Source organism: Pteronotus mesoamericanus, unplaced genomic scaffold, assembly GCF_021234165.1.
Source record: "Pteronotus mesoamericanus isolate MK-2021 breed Mesoamerican mustached bat unplaced genomic scaffold, CSHL_Meso_final scaffold_409, whole genome shotgun sequence".
NCBI lineage: Eukaryota > Metazoa > Chordata > Mammalia > Chiroptera > Mormoopidae > Pteronotus > Pteronotus mesoamericanus.
The window spans coordinates 1,240,161-1,256,573 of NW_026555316.1; the positions used below are offsets into that span (position 1 = coordinate 1,240,161).

Genomic DNA, 16,413 nt, shown 5'->3' on the forward strand with positions numbered 1-16,413 from the left:
CAGGAGGCAACCAGCCGCGGGCGCTTCTTTCTCTCCCTTCTTCTCACTCTCAAAGCAATGAAATTATGTCCTCAGGTGAAGATTAAAAAAAAAAAAAGTACCCAAGAACAATAAGGCAATAAGGAACCACCGGACCAAAGAAGGAGCATGTCACCCTCTTGGAAAATGGGAGCCTTTGCTTCGTAGCCTCCCTGGGAGGAGAGAATGGAAACTAAAGTCCAGTGGGAAGTACCAGAGCAAAGGGGTCCGCTCAGCCCCTCCCCCGGCCCCGCCATGACCTCTTGGACCAAAGGAAACGGCTCGAAGCCAAAACTTCAAATCAGCCTCAAACACGTAGGGAGGTAAAATACAACATGGGAAATATAATCAATAATCTTGTGATGGCCGCGTGGGGTATCAGGCAGCTGCCAGACCCCTGAGGGCAGAGGAGTGAAACCACTTTGTAAGTTGCATCAATGTCTAACCACTAGGCTGCACACCTGAAACTCACACAATATTGTATGTCAACCCTCATTGACAATTTTCTAACTTTTTAAGTAGAGATTAGTAAAGCGTATATTCTTTGATCCCCACATCACCCTTCAGTTTATCTAAAAACAACAACAATAATAATAAAGAAACATTGCTTTAAAATATATATAAATAAATAAACCAGCCTCGGACACCCCCCTCCCCTCACTAGGGTTTTAGCTGCTTGCAGAAGTATCGCCTGGGGAATTCTCCGGAGGCTAGAAGGACTGGGTGCAAATACCCTTCAACTCGGGGCTCCTCTTCCTCTCACCCAGCGGCAGGCGGTCCCCGCGGATGCGGCTCGGCTCCGGCCGGCGCTGCCTGAGTGCGATCCCGCAGACCGTTTCCAACCAAATCCCAGATTGCGTTTCATTCAGCGTGTCTCTCTCGAAAGGCACAGGTTCTGTCCTGACCAGAAGCACAGCAACCTAGTCAGAAGTGGGGGGAACGCATCAGTCGGCGTTACCAAACACCCAGTAAGCGTTCGCGCTCCGCCGTCGCAGCTGCTCGGGAAGACAGGCTCGCAGCGGCGGCCGCGGGCTCCGCGCTCGCTCGGGCTGCCCGCCTCCCCCGTCCCGCGGCGGCGGCCCCGCCGGGTTGCCCGCTGCCGGGCCTCTGCGCTCGCAGAGTGCGTTAGGCTTTCAGGAGCAAACTTTTGATGCTGGCTTGTGGGCTAAGTCTCTTTGGAAAGTTACTATGTTTCCTTGTATTTCCTCGTGAAACCTGGAAGAAGAAGAAAAATGTCTGACTTCTTTGCCTCCAATTTTCTCTTCGCTCCTATAATTGCCACCAACCTTCATTCCATCCGTAAGGGGACAGGGGACTTTTACGAGTCTGCTTCTTTGACGCGGTTCCATAGAGCATGCCGAAAAGCCTCGTGGTCCTACTTATTCACCTAGCAAATGTCTATTGGGAACCTACACGGTCCCTGACTGATACATTCTAACCTAAAGGTAGCAGGCCGGCCTTAGGGCCCCAGAGAAACTAACAGCCCTCGTTACAAATTCACTCCACATCAGTTCTCCCACTGTGCGCTAGAGGGCGCCACTCTCCCGTTGACATTTATTACAAAAAGTCTGGAGTATCTCCACATGCAGCCTGTTTTGGTTCTTTTTAAATGGAATACATTTAACATATAACATTCTATAAATGTAAGAGGTACAACATGTTCCTCTGATAATTTATTAATTGATTTTTTTTTAGAGAGAGAAAGTGGGAGAGAGACACACACGTATATCGATGTGTTGTTCCACATATTCATGCATCCATTGGCTCATTCTTGTACGTGCCCTGACCGGAGATCGAACCTGCCACCTTGGGATATGGGGATGACGCTGTAACCATCTGAGCTACCTTTGCCTCAGGTGACCCTATTAGGACAGGAAGTGAAGGGAGGCGGTGCTTCATGGTGGGGTCGCAGGAGGGTGGCGAGGGAAGGCCGGCGGGTGGAGGAGCTGCTCCGCGCGGGCCGCCTGCATTCTCCCCCAGGACGGGCCTTTTTCTGGGCCTTGCCCTCCTGCTCTGTGTTCGGTAGTGAGAGTAAATTCCCGTAACGCCAGCCCGATGGGCGCTCCGGCCCCCAGGGTGGGCGGGGTGACGGTGGCCGGGATCCTGGACCCGGGTGGAGGCAGCATCTTTTCCCCTCCGCCGCCGCCCGCCGAGCCAGCCACGTTATATTCGCCTCCTTTTCGGCAGCAGGACTGAGAAGGGAGGTGGGAAAGTGACGTGGGCAGAGCGCCGGCCCACGCGGACGGCCGGGGGCCCTGTTAACGCGCGGAGGCTGCCCGGAGTCTGCAGCTGGGCGGCGCTGGGCGTCAATAACAAGTTCCCGCGGGGACCGACGCTGCGGGTCGGTCAGGGGCAGGAGTGCTGGTCTACCACCCGGAATCCGCTCACCTCCTTGGGCCTCTGCTTTGCCCCTGGTGAACTGTCCCTTCCCCACTCTGGGTCCCCGGACTCCAGGGGCAGCTGGCCCCTCATCGGTGGTGTGTGCCCAGGCCTGGCCATTCACAGAGCTGCAGTCCCCTGGCCTGGCGCAGCCGCTGGTCCGGTCAAGGGCATCGGCCAGTTCAGGCCAGCCGGAGCGGGCCCTGCGACTGGTTCAGACCGTTGGGGGAGGAACGGAGGCCGGGCAGGCAGGGGCTGAGCGGCTGCCCGCTTCTGCCCGCCCCGCGAGCTGGGAGGCACTGAAGAAGGGCTGGGTCCCGGGTGTGTCCTTCTCAACAACATGAGCCCCCAGCGCCCCTTCTTGGTTGGCCAGTTTGAATGGAACCAGGGTCCTGCCTGATTCATCCCCAGCAACACCAGGTCTCAAAGGCCGTGTCCTCGAAGTATGACCCTCCCTGGCGGATAGAAACAACTAATGCAGCCCCAAGTGTGGGTCAAAGAGCGAGGCGCAGAAGGAAGGTTCTGGAGCAAGCCTCGGCCAGGGTCAGGCCCGGCCTGCACTATCAGCAGCAGGGAAGTCCCCCGCCCAGGTCTCACGCAGCGGCGCTGTCCAGCGCCCTCTGCTGCCGGCGCCTCGTGGGCGGCGAAGCGAGGAGTCAACTCAGCTCCAGGGACATCTCAGGCAGCGGGACGCTGGTGACAGCAAACCGCTGCCTCTGTGCTGCGCTTTGCAGCTACGTGCTCACGCGTGAGTCTGCATCCCCCCCCACCCCCGCGCCGGTGAGGTAGGAGGGGCGGGGTTTATTTTCGAGTCCCAACGAGGAGGTTAAAGTCAGGAGGGCTCTGGGACTGCCACCACCTCCCGGCGCAGACAGTCCTCTGGCCCGGCCCCTCCGCGGCTCACCTGTCGGGAGCCGATGGGAAGGACCTCAGCGGGTCGCTGGGGCTCCTTCCAGGGGCCCCTGTATCCTAACCCAGCTCCAAACAGCAGTCGTTATCCAGGTGGGGGGCGGGGCTAAGCTAACTGACTGCTGTCGTTTTTGAGCTGTGCTTCCTACAGCCTTTGGACACCACGTTACCTTGAACGCGAAGCCTCAAGCAATGAGGGAGGTAGCTGGGGGCCACCACCCTGCTTTGGCTGAGCCCCAAATGACCACTCCTCACACCAACTGATGTCAACAGAACATTTATTCCACTTGGTCATCTGCGGTGCATGTCAGTGACCTATGGAAATGTCCAGCCTACATGACCATTTAGGCACAGGCTTGTGCAGCCTTGAGGGGCAGGGGGTGGGGGGGGTCCCTCCTGTACCACTGCCCCAGCTATGGATGGGACCTCCGGCCTCCTAGGCTCCTAGGGTCATTGTTGCCCCGGGGCGGGAAGCCTGCAGCCCCCTGAAACACCCCTGCTATGAACCCACAACCGATAGGAGGTTGCCCTCTCCCCTTTGCGACCTCCCATCGCTGGCCCCCCCACCGCCTCGGCACTTGACCCATCAGCCAGTCAGCAACTGCGTGCCCGGTGCTGAGCCCAGCCCTGCACTAGCCCCTGTTGGGGTGCAAGAAGAAATGGCGTGCCCCTTGCTCTCAGAATGCTCACAGCGTTGTTGGAGAGTTAAGGCGCGCGCGCACAAGCACACACAGGAAGCTGGCGTGTAAGGCTGCACGCAGTCCCCGAGGGGGCGCTGGTGCGCTAACTCAGACCCTGTGCAGAGCAGGAAGGGGATGCGGGCTGGGCGGTGAGGGGAGCCCCGCTGGTGGAAAGAGGCGTGGCAGGGTCGAGCGGCACATTTCACCGCCATCCCAGGGAAGCCAGAGGCAGGAAGGAGGACGCACAGGACCAGCTGGGGGAGGGGCAGGGAGAACAAGCTGACAATCGGCAGAGGTGAGTCTGTGAGGCTCCCTCCATGTCGGCCAAGAATCAGAGGGAGTAGAAGCTCCAGGAGCCAGGAATGCCCACGCACTCTCTCTCTGATCTCCCCAGAGCAGGTTCTCACCCCAGGACAAGGCACATGGCAGATGGGCTCCCCTCCCCCCACCCCGACAACCCTGTTAAACCCTGCCCAGCCCTGGGACACCCCCCCCCCCCCGCAACCTAAACCCAATGCCGATTTGACCCTCACAACTCAAAGTCCTGGGCTTTGATCTCGATTGTGTGACGAAAAACCTCTCCCTGCTCCCAAGGGTTTCCCTAAATGTAACCTGCATCCAGAAAGCTGGTTGTCATCAAAAACCCACCCAGCCCTGGTGGGTCACACCGTTTCTGACAAGCAGTTCATTCTAGGGAGGCCAGTAAGCTCGCTCCAGGCCAACTGCACAGGCCTGGAGACCGGGGAGTCTGGTCTCTCCTCGTGGACGCCCGGGACGCACAGAAGCCCCTCTGCCGGCCTCTCCCTGCCCAGAGCTGGCTGGCACCAGGAGCAAGACCGCGTCTCCCTCCCCGGCCTTCCCCACACCATGCTTGGCAGACACCGAACGCCCGGACATGGCTGCTGGACATACGATTCCTGCTCCTGGGGTCCGACCAGCCCAAACTGCTGCTTCACCTGGCGTCCACACAAGGCCCAGCTTTGCCCACCTTCCCGGTGAGCCAGGAGCCCAGGGCTGCACCAGGGAGCCCGCAGCCTAGTCGATAGAGCCAGCAACCCCGAACCAGGGAAGAGCAAAGCCCGCCAGGGAGCCCCCGGCAACGTCTGGGGGAGGGCGGCAGCTCCAGAACCCTGAGGCCCCGTTTCTTAGGTCTGGAAGAAGAGAGTCACTATGAGGGTCCCCTCCTCAGAGTTCTTTATTCCCCAACAAGGGAAGGAGGGCCGGCGGGGGAGGGAGGAATGTTACTGCACGGTGGGCCCTCTGGGTCAGGCAGGGACAGGGCGACCGGTTGGGGCCCGGGGCTGAGGCGCCAGCCTGGAGCCCAGAAGCTTCTGGTGTTGCTGGTAGGTTCTTGCATCTCCGTGAGGACGTGTGTTTTCCTGGGAGGCAGGTTCATAACCTTTGTCAGCTTTTCACAGGGCTTCACGCCCCCAGGTGCAGGGAGAACCTTTGCCAAAAGGCAAGTGAGGCCGGCTGTGTGGTTCCCGTCGGAAGGCTATGCCGCTAGAGCCAGGTCCGCCTCCGGCGCCCTGTGTTCTCCTAGGTCCGTCGCTCCCCAGCTCCGGAGGGCCGGGCGGGGGGAAGCCAGCCCTCCACCCAGGCATGGTCCCTGCTGGCACACGAAAGCGTAGGTCCACAGCCGGGTGGCCCGGACAAGCTCTTCCCGGACGTGACCCCCAGGGAACAGAACCTGGCTCCACCGGTCCCCTCTGCTGTCACCGCAGGGCACCTCCCGAGGTAGGTCTTCTTAGGGCACATGTCCTCATGCCGGGGTGCAGGCCCCCAGGGTCCCCATTCCTAGTGTCTGTGCCCAGAAGTGCCTCGCACACTGCCCAGAGGTCCTGCCCACTCCGCATCTGTTCACGGAGACAGAGACCGGGGTCAGGTCTGGGGCCGTGACTCAGCCCTGCCACCCCTCTGGAGCCAGGAGAGAGCACCTGTCCGGGGCCACCTGCACCTGTCCACAGATGCCAGGACCCCAGCAGGGGGCGTGCAAGAGGCAACCGATCGATGTTTCTCTCCCTCTCTTTCTCCCTTCCCTTCTCTCTAAAAATAAATTAATAATATCTTCAAAAAAAAAAAAAGGATTACAAATCCACTTTACAGATGAGAGGACTTGGCATTGGGACACTTTGGCAACTGGCCTCAGATGTGCCAGTTCCCAGTGTCATCTCTCAATCTCTGCCACTAAGTGGTGGACCCCATTGGCACAGCCCCCTAGGGGTGGCAGGTGGAGGGTGATAGGTCCCAGGACCTGCCGTCGGGCCTCCAGCACCAAGCTCAGCGCCCAGCCTGGGCCCAGGGCTCTGAGTGCAGGTCGTCCCCCATGCCCGGCTTCCTTCCTCCCCCCCACCGCTGTGGGCGCCACGGCCCCTTTGGGCAGCCACACCACCCGGTGACACCCCTGCCCGGGCTCCCCACAGTCCCTGGTCACACGCCCGCAAGCTCGCGGCTCCGTCCTCCCACCAGCGAGAGCCTCTCTAAGGGCAGTGGGGTAAGACGAGGGGTCTCGGGGTCCAGGAGCCAAGCTAGGACCGCTGTCGCATTCGGAGACTCGGGGCCAGCTCGGGCGAGCTGCAGTTCCCTCATCCGCCAAGCGGCTGAAGAAGCCCGCGTCTCAGAGCGCATCCGTGGGCTCGGGCCCGGCGCGGCCTGGCTGCGGCCGTTCTCTCTGCACGACCGGTCAAGCCTCCCGGCAGAGGGCGGAGGTTCCCCAGCCCAGACGAGCCCGAGGCCCTCGAGGCTCCTGCCTGTCCCACTGTGACCCGGCCTCGCAGGGCCTCCCGTTCTTGAACTGCTCGACCGAGGTCACTGAGCCCTTTGTAGTGTCTCCTCTCCCTGGCCACAGAATCCTTTGCAGGGCGGATAGGAGCCTTCGCTGTCAGACCCCGCCCCTGAGTCCTCCTTCAGCCTGGCTCTCCCGAGGGCCCCTCAATCAAACCACCAAACGGCCCTGGGTGACACCAGTCACTGCGCCCACCCCCCGACTCCCGCCTCGCCCCTGCACTTTAGAGCCCCTCCCCCATGCTAGCCCTCGTCACCGTGTGAGCACCAGGTGTGGCACCTCCCGGGACCAGGTCCGCGTCTGTGTTCCTGCGGAGAGCCCCGCCCAGCCCAGCCCAGTGCCTGGTGCACAGGAGCGTTCAAAACCGGTCCTGGACCAGTGACATGCCCCCTCTCTTGTCCAGTAATGGCAATCACAGCCCTCACAGCGCACCTCGTGTTTGGCCCCAACTTACAGGTGCCCAGAGTGAGACACGAACGAAAAGACTTCTCAGGGACGCCAGGTAGTGAGTGCTGGAGCAGCAGGCCAGGGCCTGGGCTCTGCGGGGGCGTGGCCCTCTCCACGTCGCTTTCCACCCGGACACTCTAGGAATGGAGGTGCAGGAAGAGGATGCTCACAGAGACCTGCGACAGACCAGTGAGCCCCACCACCCCCACCTGTCCCCACCCAACATCTCCCGCTCCCCTCCGGGCCAGCCTGAGAGCAGCTTTGACCCTCGGGTCTCACCTGCGCGTTCTGGGCCCGGCCGCCCTGAGGAGGGAAACCCCGGCGGCAGGGCAGAGCAGCCCCGAGCAGCCAGCCCCATCGTCCGCAGGCAGGAGCCAAAGAAGGCCACAGAGCAGGGCGGCGGCCCAGTCCTCCAAGACCCCTGGCCAGCCCTCCCCAGTTCCCGGGGTCCCATCCAGAGGGGAGAGCGCAGCCCAGGGCCACCCCCAAGGCTCAGGGATGCAGCTCCGGGGCGGGAAACAGCCGGCTGCAGGCCAGGCGCGCATCAGAGCACGCGGCCTAAATGGGCCGCAGGGGCCTCGGGCCCGTGGCCATGGCTGCGCTGGTGGGTCTTGAGCGAGCCCTCGCGCGCGAAGCTCTTGCCGCACCGGGCGCAGAAGTAGGGCCGCCGCTCCCCGAAGACGCCGGGGCGGCGCGGGTGCGGGGCCGGCATGCGCGCGTGGGTGCGCTGGTGGTTGAGCAGGAAGCGCGGCTCGCGGAAGCAGCGGCCACACTGCGCGCACTGGTGCGGCTTCTCGCCGCTGTGGATGCGCTGGTGCGTGAGCAGGTTCTGCTTGAGGCTGAAGCAGCGCCCGCACTCGGGGCAGGGGAAGGGCCGCTCGCCAGTGTGGGTGCGCTGATGCACCTCGAGGTTGTGCTTGACGCTGAAGGCCTTGCCGCACTCGGGGCAGACGAAGGCGGCGGCGCGGCCCGCCCCGGCGTGCGCCTTCTGGTGCCGCACCAGGCTCGGCTGCTGCGAGAAGGTCTGGCCGCACAGCGGGCAGCGGTGGGACTGCTCCTCCGCAGGGTGGTGGATGACCAGGCCTCGCTCGTCCCCCAGACCTTCTTCCCCGTCCCCCGTAGGGGACCCGCCCCCGGAGGACGCCAGCTCGGTCATGGGCACTCCCAGCTGCAATCACCGGCCCCTGGGGAGGCAGAAGCAGAAGAGGAGTCAGGGGAATCCCAGCCTCAGGGCAGACACTCTTCTGTCCTTGCGCAACTTCCAGCGTCCCCACCCCTGTACAGTCTTGTTCAAGCCCGCGTTCCTCTGCTGGGTGCCCTTCTTTCTCTTCTACCCACTCATCACATGCAGCCCCTCCTTCAGGCCCGTCTGAAGTGCCACCTCCTCCTGGAAGCCTTCCAGGACCCCCGCGGGGCCCGATCCTGTGACCCTCACTCATCACGCTGCATTCCTGTCATGCCACCTTGTCTCCTCGTCTGTGAGCACCTCAAGGACAGAGCTGCCTCCATCTCTCATCCCCAGCACCACACACTGTGCCATCCATACACAGCACTGAACAAATGCCGATGGGCAACATCAGGAGCTCCTGGTATTGCAAGTTATCCTGCACCTAGAGATGTCTTATCTCTCAAGGAGCGGGCAGGGAAGTGCGCCCCCATCTGGAGGGAAGGGGAGGGGGTGGCGTCAAGATGTTTTGGCAAAGCTGGAAAGAAGAAACAAAACAAAACCCTTAAACTTGAGAGCAGCCTCAGTTAAACACTCAAGGCAGCAGCTCTTTGGGGGGCAAAGTGAGGCGTGCCTGGAAGGGGCTTTTTCTCAAGTCTCCGAACCGGAGTGTGGGCTCCCAGGGGCCTACTCAGCGTCACTCCGCTCCACGCCAAGCCTGGCCCGGCTGAGCAGCCCTCGGAATGCAACAGCACCCCCAGCGCAGCTCCGCCCGCCCGCGCTGGCTCCCCTAAGGATTCTCCTCCCGGGGACACTGTGTCCCTCTTACGTTGTTTCCCACTGTCCTCGCCACAGCCCTGAGGAAGGGGCAGGGCTCGCGGAACACCAGTTTAGAGATCGGGAAACTGAGGCTCAGTGAGGTCGACTGACGTGCCCAAGGTGAGGCAGGACTAGGCCCTCATTTCCTGAATCCCAGTCGAAAGCTCTTCTCAATGCACTAGCTAGCTGGCCACCAACACCCCTCCGAGCAGACCACAAGACCCCCACCAGCCTCCCAGACACGGCACAGCCATGGATACCCAAAGGGCCACTGCTCCTCTAGGGCACTGTCTGCTACCACCACCCCCATGCCTCCAAAAAGCCCTGAGCCCCTTCCCTCCTGCAGAGCCCTGAGGCAGGGCCTGAGCTGGCCACTCCCCTGCCTCCCCACCCCCAGCAGGGACGCTGGCTGGCCCTGCGCTGGACCCGCACGCAGGCCTTCCCCACACCTCCAGACCCTGCTGCTCACTGCAGCCCCGGTCTGTCTGCAGAGTGGGGCCTCCCAGACGCCGCCTCTGTGCCCGCTCTGTGCCCCCTACGCTCAGACCAGGGTGGAATGCACGCTCACCCTGGAGAGGGGCACGGTACTACTTGCAGTAGACCCACCGCACCCACAAGTGTTTCCCCGGGCCGCTGCACTGACACATGCAAAGGCAGATCATCGCAGTCCCCATGGCCAATCTCAGCCTGGCCTTGTCCCTGGGCAGCCTTCCCACTGTCCCCAGTGATACCCCTAACCAAACCCGAGAGGGTCCAAGGCTGTGGCGCCCCTCCCTCCGCCAAGTTTCTCCGTCCTATCCCACACTCACAGCCCAGGCTGCGCCCCTGTTCCTCCGCTCTCCAGCAGTGACTCTTTCCTCTGGAGTCTGCGCTGCCCAATGCAAATACGGTAACTCGCCCGCAGCGACTCCCGCGCCCCTTCTCCCTCGCCCCCATAAAGACGGCCAGCCTCCCACACCGCTGTTCTTATCAAACAGCTGCATTAACCAGAAGAGCTGACCCCACCCACCCGACCCCGCTTTCCACGCACAACCTTGCCAACTCCTAGGGCCAGAGTGACCCTGGGGAAATATGGTAAACTCTGCGTCGCAACCCCACCCCGCTGAAAACACGTAGGCCTCCCGCCCGGCTGCCGCAACCCATCCCACCCGGCTGCAAGCCCCGCTTCCCTAGGGAATGAATGCGACCCACCCCCACCGCCGCACCCCCCACTCCCGCAGCGCCCCTGAGGGGATCACGCAACCCTGGAAAAAATACGCAATTAAGTCGCAGCGCTTCCCACTCCCGGAAAGGGCCTGCGCCGCTCCCAGCAAATACGGTAGCGCGCCCGCAGTGACCCGCCCCCAAGGGTCCGGCAGCGGCCTAGATAAATACGGTAAGCTCCCGCCGCGGCCCCTGCCCCGCCGGCCCGGGACTCACGCGGCGCCGCCTCCCGAGCCCTCCTCGCCGCCGCCGCCGCCGCGCCGCGGTCGCCCGAGTCGCTGCAGCCGCACAGCAGCCCCGTGAGGCTGGGAGGTCTAACTCGCCCACAGCCCGGCTGGCAGCGGAAGGAGGGCTGCGAGCCCTGCGCCCGCCTCGCAGGGGAGGGAGGCAGCTCGGGGCTGGTCCCGGGAGCGTCACCCCAAGTTCCCCGGCCCCCCTGCCCCAGCCATTCCCATTGCAGGGTTCCCGGGGCCCCGATTCAGCAGTTAGCGCCTCGTCTTAGGCGGGGCTGCCCTCGCCGGGCCCACAAACTGCCCCAGCGGCTAGGAAACAGGCCAGAGGCTGGTGGTACCGAGCCTCCCCTTGCGGGAAGGAGGGTGAAGGGGTGAAGGCAGCCTTTGGGGCGCGGGGTGGGGAGGGGGGCGGAAGGGGTCACTGGGTGGAAGGTGGCTGTGGGAGGGGCAGCCGGCAGCTTTGCCGAAGCCTACTGCCCTCCCGTATGCTAGGCCATGCCACTAGGCTGGGGGAGTAAGAAGAAATTACACCCCTCTCATCCCCTCCTCCTCAGAAGTGAACCCCAAGATACCTCTAAAAGACCGGCTCTAACACCCAGGGGAGCAGCTGGTGTGAACAGGGATGGGAGGGGCTGAATTCTAGTTTCCAACTGCCATTCCATAATATTCCGCCTTTACCTGTCCATCCCCTGTCCTTCTACAAAGCCCCGCGGGGGAGCCCTCCAATGACCATGTGCCGTCAAGGTTATACAGAGACTATGTTCCATTTTATAGATGGGAAAATAAAATCGAATCGAGGCACCGAGTGGCTTCCCCACAGCTGAGGCCCGCCGCCCTGCGCAGCAGAGCCCAGCCAGGAAGTCAGGCCCAGCCCCCAGCACACTGTGCCCACCACACTGGTACCGAGCCCCCAGAGCAGAAACCTGGTGTGACGGCCGCAATCAGAAGTGATCATCTCGTCCAGACTGAGTAACCGCCTCAGAATCTGCGTGTCATGGATAAAGAAACTGAGCCCAGAAGGGAAAGTGAGTTTTGAAAGTCAAAAGTGCTAGAGGGACGTGGACTAGCCTTGTGCTCCGTGGCCCCTCCGTGGCTGCCAGGTCCGAGAGCCGTTGGGGTTCCACAGGGCCCAGGCAGTTGGGATTCCGCAGGGCAGGGCTCCCAACAGCAGACAGTGGCGGCCCAGGCACTGCTCTCCCGGCCACACTGAGAGCCCGGGAGGTGACGGATACCAGGGCGGTCAACCGGGCGCAAAACCACTCCCTACGCCCCACCCCAGGCCAGAAGCTCAGCATTCACAGCTTGCCCTATGGACCGCCTCTCCCAGAAGCGCCCCCACCCCCCCGCACGCCTTGCCCACAGCCCCTTGAAATCCAGGGCCCCATCCATGCTGCTCCAGAGGCCCCTGACTGAGGCATGTGGGACCTCATGAGTCAGACGTCCCAAGGAGACTGGTATTTCAAATAGAGGCAACCGGGAGGGAATTCTGGGAGCCTGAGAAATTGAATCCAGCAGGATGGGTCGCACCCAGGGCCAAGGGTAGAGTTTCCGTGGCATCGACAACCAGCCCCCTAACCACTGGCGACACCCCAGAGCCACCCTCTGCCCGGGGGCTGGAGCTCTGCTCGTGGGCCAGCCATACCTCCCAGCTCCAGGTCCTGTTGGGAAGTCATCAAATGCCAGAGTGGCCAGCAATCATCTCTCCTGCAGGCTGAATGGGGACACTTATAAACGCCCAGGTTTTCAAAAGCAAAATCAGTCATATACCTGAGGGTGTCGCCCATGTTTTTAGCAGCATTTTGTAAAGGTAAAGCTGTGCCAAAGTAGGAAGGAGTGTAGCTGGGGGCGGGGGGCAGGCAGGCTGACAAGACCACCTGAAACTTGCCCTGCCTCAGTGGGCAGGCTGCGGGCTCCAGGAGGCCGCCGTTCTCTGCTCTGCCCTGGCGAGTTTGCACTTTGTTTCTGTGGTTCATACACAAGCACCCCCTCCCACATCTCCTCCCCCGCCCCCCACCATTCTCACGTGTGCTGCTGAGCACAATAGAATGGCGATGTGGGAACACTGTGCAAACGCGAGCTTCTTCCTACAGGCAGGGCCAGCGGCCAGCGTGGCAGTCGCCACCACTCTGCGAGGCTCCTAGGCCAGTTGGCCTGGAGCCCCCAGCAAAGGCCTGGGCTGCTCACCACCGCGGGGCCCCAGAGAACAGACAGCCTGTGGCCCCCTTGTGGGGAGAGGGGCCCTGCATGGCACGCCCCCCCCACCCCGGGGCACACAAAAGGGACAGCCATCACCCCGTGTGCCACCCCCGGGCCCCCTCCCAGCCCCAGGCCACTGCTCCTGCAGGTCCCCACCGGGCCATCATCCTCCAGCTCCTGCTCCAGCTGCATCCCCAGGGCTTTATGCAGCCAGGCCACCACCTCCCGTGACCAGCCACCCCCAGCTCCCCAGGTGGGACCTGATCACTAACATCCTCTCCCGGACACCTTGTGCCAACTCCAGGTTGGGATTCGGCGCACCTTTGTCTTCCCACCAGGTTGTGAGCTTCAAAGGGCGCTGGCTGTGTTTTCGGCATCTCTGGATGCCAAGTGCCCAGCATACGACAGGTCCTCAGTCCGCGTCCGCTGAGTGAGTGCAGGCGTGCATGTCTGCGGCACGCATGTCTGTCTGCGGGCGACCCTGAGCGCTGTGGGGCCGGCCCGGGCGCTGACGCAGCGGAAGGAATGAGGGGCAGCAGGCAGCGCTGCACCCCAGTCGCAGCTCTGGGCTGGGACACCCACAGGGACCCGGAAGCCGATGCGGGGCCTGGGTATGAGGTCACATCTGCTCCAAAGCCCTCTTTCCTCTAAATTAAAGCCCAAGACGTGGCCTATGACATCAATTCAGCCAAGCCCTTTAGCTTGCAGTGGGCCTACTTGCCTTTGGAGACAGTTCGTTCCTTCCGGGGACGGAGCTCTGTTTGGGGAAACCTGATCCTTCTCTTTCCACAGTATAACATCTGCTTCTGCCACTGCTGTGCAGGCAGCAATGATGACAATAATGTCATCACCATGACAATAGTCACCATTAGTGAGTGCCCACTGTGCACCGGGCACCACCACTCTGCGAGGCTCCTACGATGTGCTTTAAGTAGGTTACTTGCCTAAGTCTCACAGCTTAAATGGCAAAGCCAGGACTCAGCCCCACAACTACCTGACTCCACCCACCATTGGGAATCAATGACAAAAGAAAGCTCCTTCTAGGTTTGGGCGAGGGAAGCAGGAGGCAAGAAGAGACAGCATTTCTACTACTTCTCCGTAGGAGCGTAATTCCCAGGGCTATACTGTCCAATAGCTACATGTGGCTATTTGAACTTAATTAAAATCTAATAAAATATAAAATTCAGTTCCTCAGCCTCACTAGCCACATTTTTAATAATTTTCTAATTGATTTCAGAGGGAGAGGGAGAGCAAGAAACATCCATTTGTTGTTCCACTTATTTATTCATTCGTTGGTTGATTCTTGTGTGCGCCTGACTGGGAATCAAGCGCCACCTGCGTTGTGACCGGGGGCTTTGGTATTGGGCAGCAAACAGGGAACATTTTAATCATCACAGAAAGTTCCGATGACTAGCAGGCCTAGCCCCTCCCCCTCCAGGCCTGAGTAACCTAGGAGACACCTTTCTCTCTCACCCCAGGGCACAAGCTACCGGACTCCATTCACTTTCATCTCTTTGGCACCCGATCCGTGATGTGGTCAGAGCAGTGATATGTGAGAACGCTGCTATCTCCCGCCCCAGTACTACCCCTCATGACAAAAGGTCAAGGATGTTTCTTTACCAAACCCAATTATTAAAAAAGAAAAAGTCTCAGCAGCATCCTTTGCTCAGAGCAGAAGTCCCTACTGGTCCCCATCTTTCGGGGTTCATTGTTGCCACGGGGCGGCCCCTCCTCGCCTGCGCCTCCAGCCCACTCCCAGGGCAGCCCCCTGGGGCTGGGCAGCAGGGAACTGACCCCTCCCAAGGAGGCTTGAGGTTCAGGCTGTTTGCCAGAGCACAACCGTTTCCTGAGGACCTACGTCCTTTGCTTAGCTCCCAGCCTACTCCTGGCAATGGGACACAAGGATGATGCCCACGGTCCCAGGACGCCAGCTCCGCCTCGCTCAAGTGGCCCGCCTGCAGCATGGCCGCGGGTCCCCACTGCAGACCTGCGCTTGCCGGGCCACGGACAGGTTGGAGATCCTTCAGCTTTTCATTTCTTTACTCTCGGTGGGTTTCCGTTCCCCTCGGCCACCCTTTCATCGCAGGGTGCTCCTGAGCGTCTTGAATTATAAAGCAGGACAGGCCTGACCTTCCCGTCTTTGATTAGACGGCATGTCTCTCCCTAAACATTCTCTGACCTAGTTTTATGACCTTAAAATGAAAGGCCATGGAAATTGGGGTGGGCCATGCCGGGCTCCCTTGGAGGAGGCTGGCATTGCAACAGCGGAGGCGGCGAAGGCTAACAGAAGGCCTGGGACCTGCCATCCACTTGCAACAGGACCTGGTGGGCAAGTGCCACCGTCCCCATCCTGCTTTCCTACGTCACTGCCGCCTCGGTCGCTGATGTGTGGGGAGACTAAACGAGATGAACCAGAAAGCCTCACTATGAGCAGGGGCTGGGCCCACGTGTTCAAGAGCTGACCATATAGATTGTTCCAAGCTGTAGGTGTATTGGAGCGGTTTTCTGTGAATGCCCGTGAGCTCAAGGGCAGAGACTGTGACTGCTATTGACTGAACTGTACACCCCCCAAATCCATCATTTGAAGCCCTGCCCCCCCAGGGTGACGGTATGTGGCGACAGGGCCTTCGGAGGTGGTTAGGTGCGGGCTGCTCCTGAGGAGACTGGTGTCCCCGTAAGGAGACCAGAGCACTGCCGAGCACTCTCCCCCGCACCCCGCCTCCGTGAAAGGACACAGAGAAAAGGCGGTTATCTGCAAGACAGGAACGGGCCAGCACCTTGATCCCAGACTTCCCAGCCTCCAGGGTGTGTTGCTTAGCCGCCGGCAGAGGCTTACTCATCACCGCATCCCGAAGTCTGACCCGGGGCCTGTCACACACAGGGCGTGGTGAGAGATTGAGCGCTGTGCATCCCCTGATCTGGTCACCGGGGCCTGCACCTCAGTAACCCCTCACCCTGAGGGACCTGGCCACGCCCTCATTGTGACCCCAAGCACCATTTGCAAGGATCCGTCACTTGGGGTCAGGGAACAGGCTTTCTCGTGACTCTGCTCCGAGGGGAAAAGCTGCAGTTAAGCCTTATTAATCCCAAATCCCGCCAGCACTGGTGTTCGATCTGACTGCTGAACACAGGCCACGTGTGGGCAGTAACACAGCAAAGACTGCCCTGCCCGCCCGCCTCTGCAGGATCTGCCCGGCCAGCCCCTCAGGCACCCGATTCCGAGGGCTCCCGCATCGCTGCAGCTCCATCCTTGCAGGCTGCAGCTTTCCAGCACGGGCATGGCATTCCAGGATGCCTTCCTGAAGGAGGCGGGCTTGCTTGCGTTGGCAAGGCATTAGCAAATGACTCTTGAGCCTTCCCCATGGTTGAAGTGGGTTCTGATGAGCTCCAAGGCCCTTGGCCTCTCCAAGCAGCGCAGACTGGGGGAGGGGCCAGGCAGGCATGGCAGGGAGGGGAGCCCCGAGGGCTTAGGTTCAGAGAGGGGGCCTAGAAAAATCCTTGTGATTTAGCTTCCCACTGGTCCTCAGAGCTGAAATCCCTGATGGGCACACCCTGCCCTGCGGTATGGGGCCACACGGC

The 16,413-nt window shown here is 61.1% G+C and overlaps 1 protein-coding gene across 1 annotated transcript; it reads right to left on the minus strand.

The window, feature by feature from the left end:
- Positions 1-4,550: 4,550 nt before the first annotated feature.
- On the minus strand, positions 4,551-10,489 carry LOC129086735 (zinc finger and SCAN domain-containing protein 2). The gene is made up of 4 exons (XM_054593416.1): positions 10,460-10,489; positions 7,498-8,402; positions 7,226-7,355; positions 4,551-5,842 (listed from the first exon to the last, which is right to left on the minus strand). Exon 2 carries the CDS (start codon positions 8,372-8,374, stop codon positions 7,763-7,765), a length of 612 nt encoding a protein of 203 aa, XP_054449391.1. The 5' UTR covers positions 8,375-8,402; positions 10,460-10,489; the 3' UTR covers positions 4,551-5,842; positions 7,226-7,355; positions 7,498-7,762.
- Positions 10,490-16,413: the final 5,924 nt, after the last annotated feature.

Bases quoted from the DNA above. Each gene is read 5' to 3' on its own strand.
- LOC129086735 (XM_054593416.1), bottom strand. From the start codon at position 8,374: ATGACCGAGCTGGCGTCCTCCGGGGGCGGGTCCCCTACGGGGGACGGG.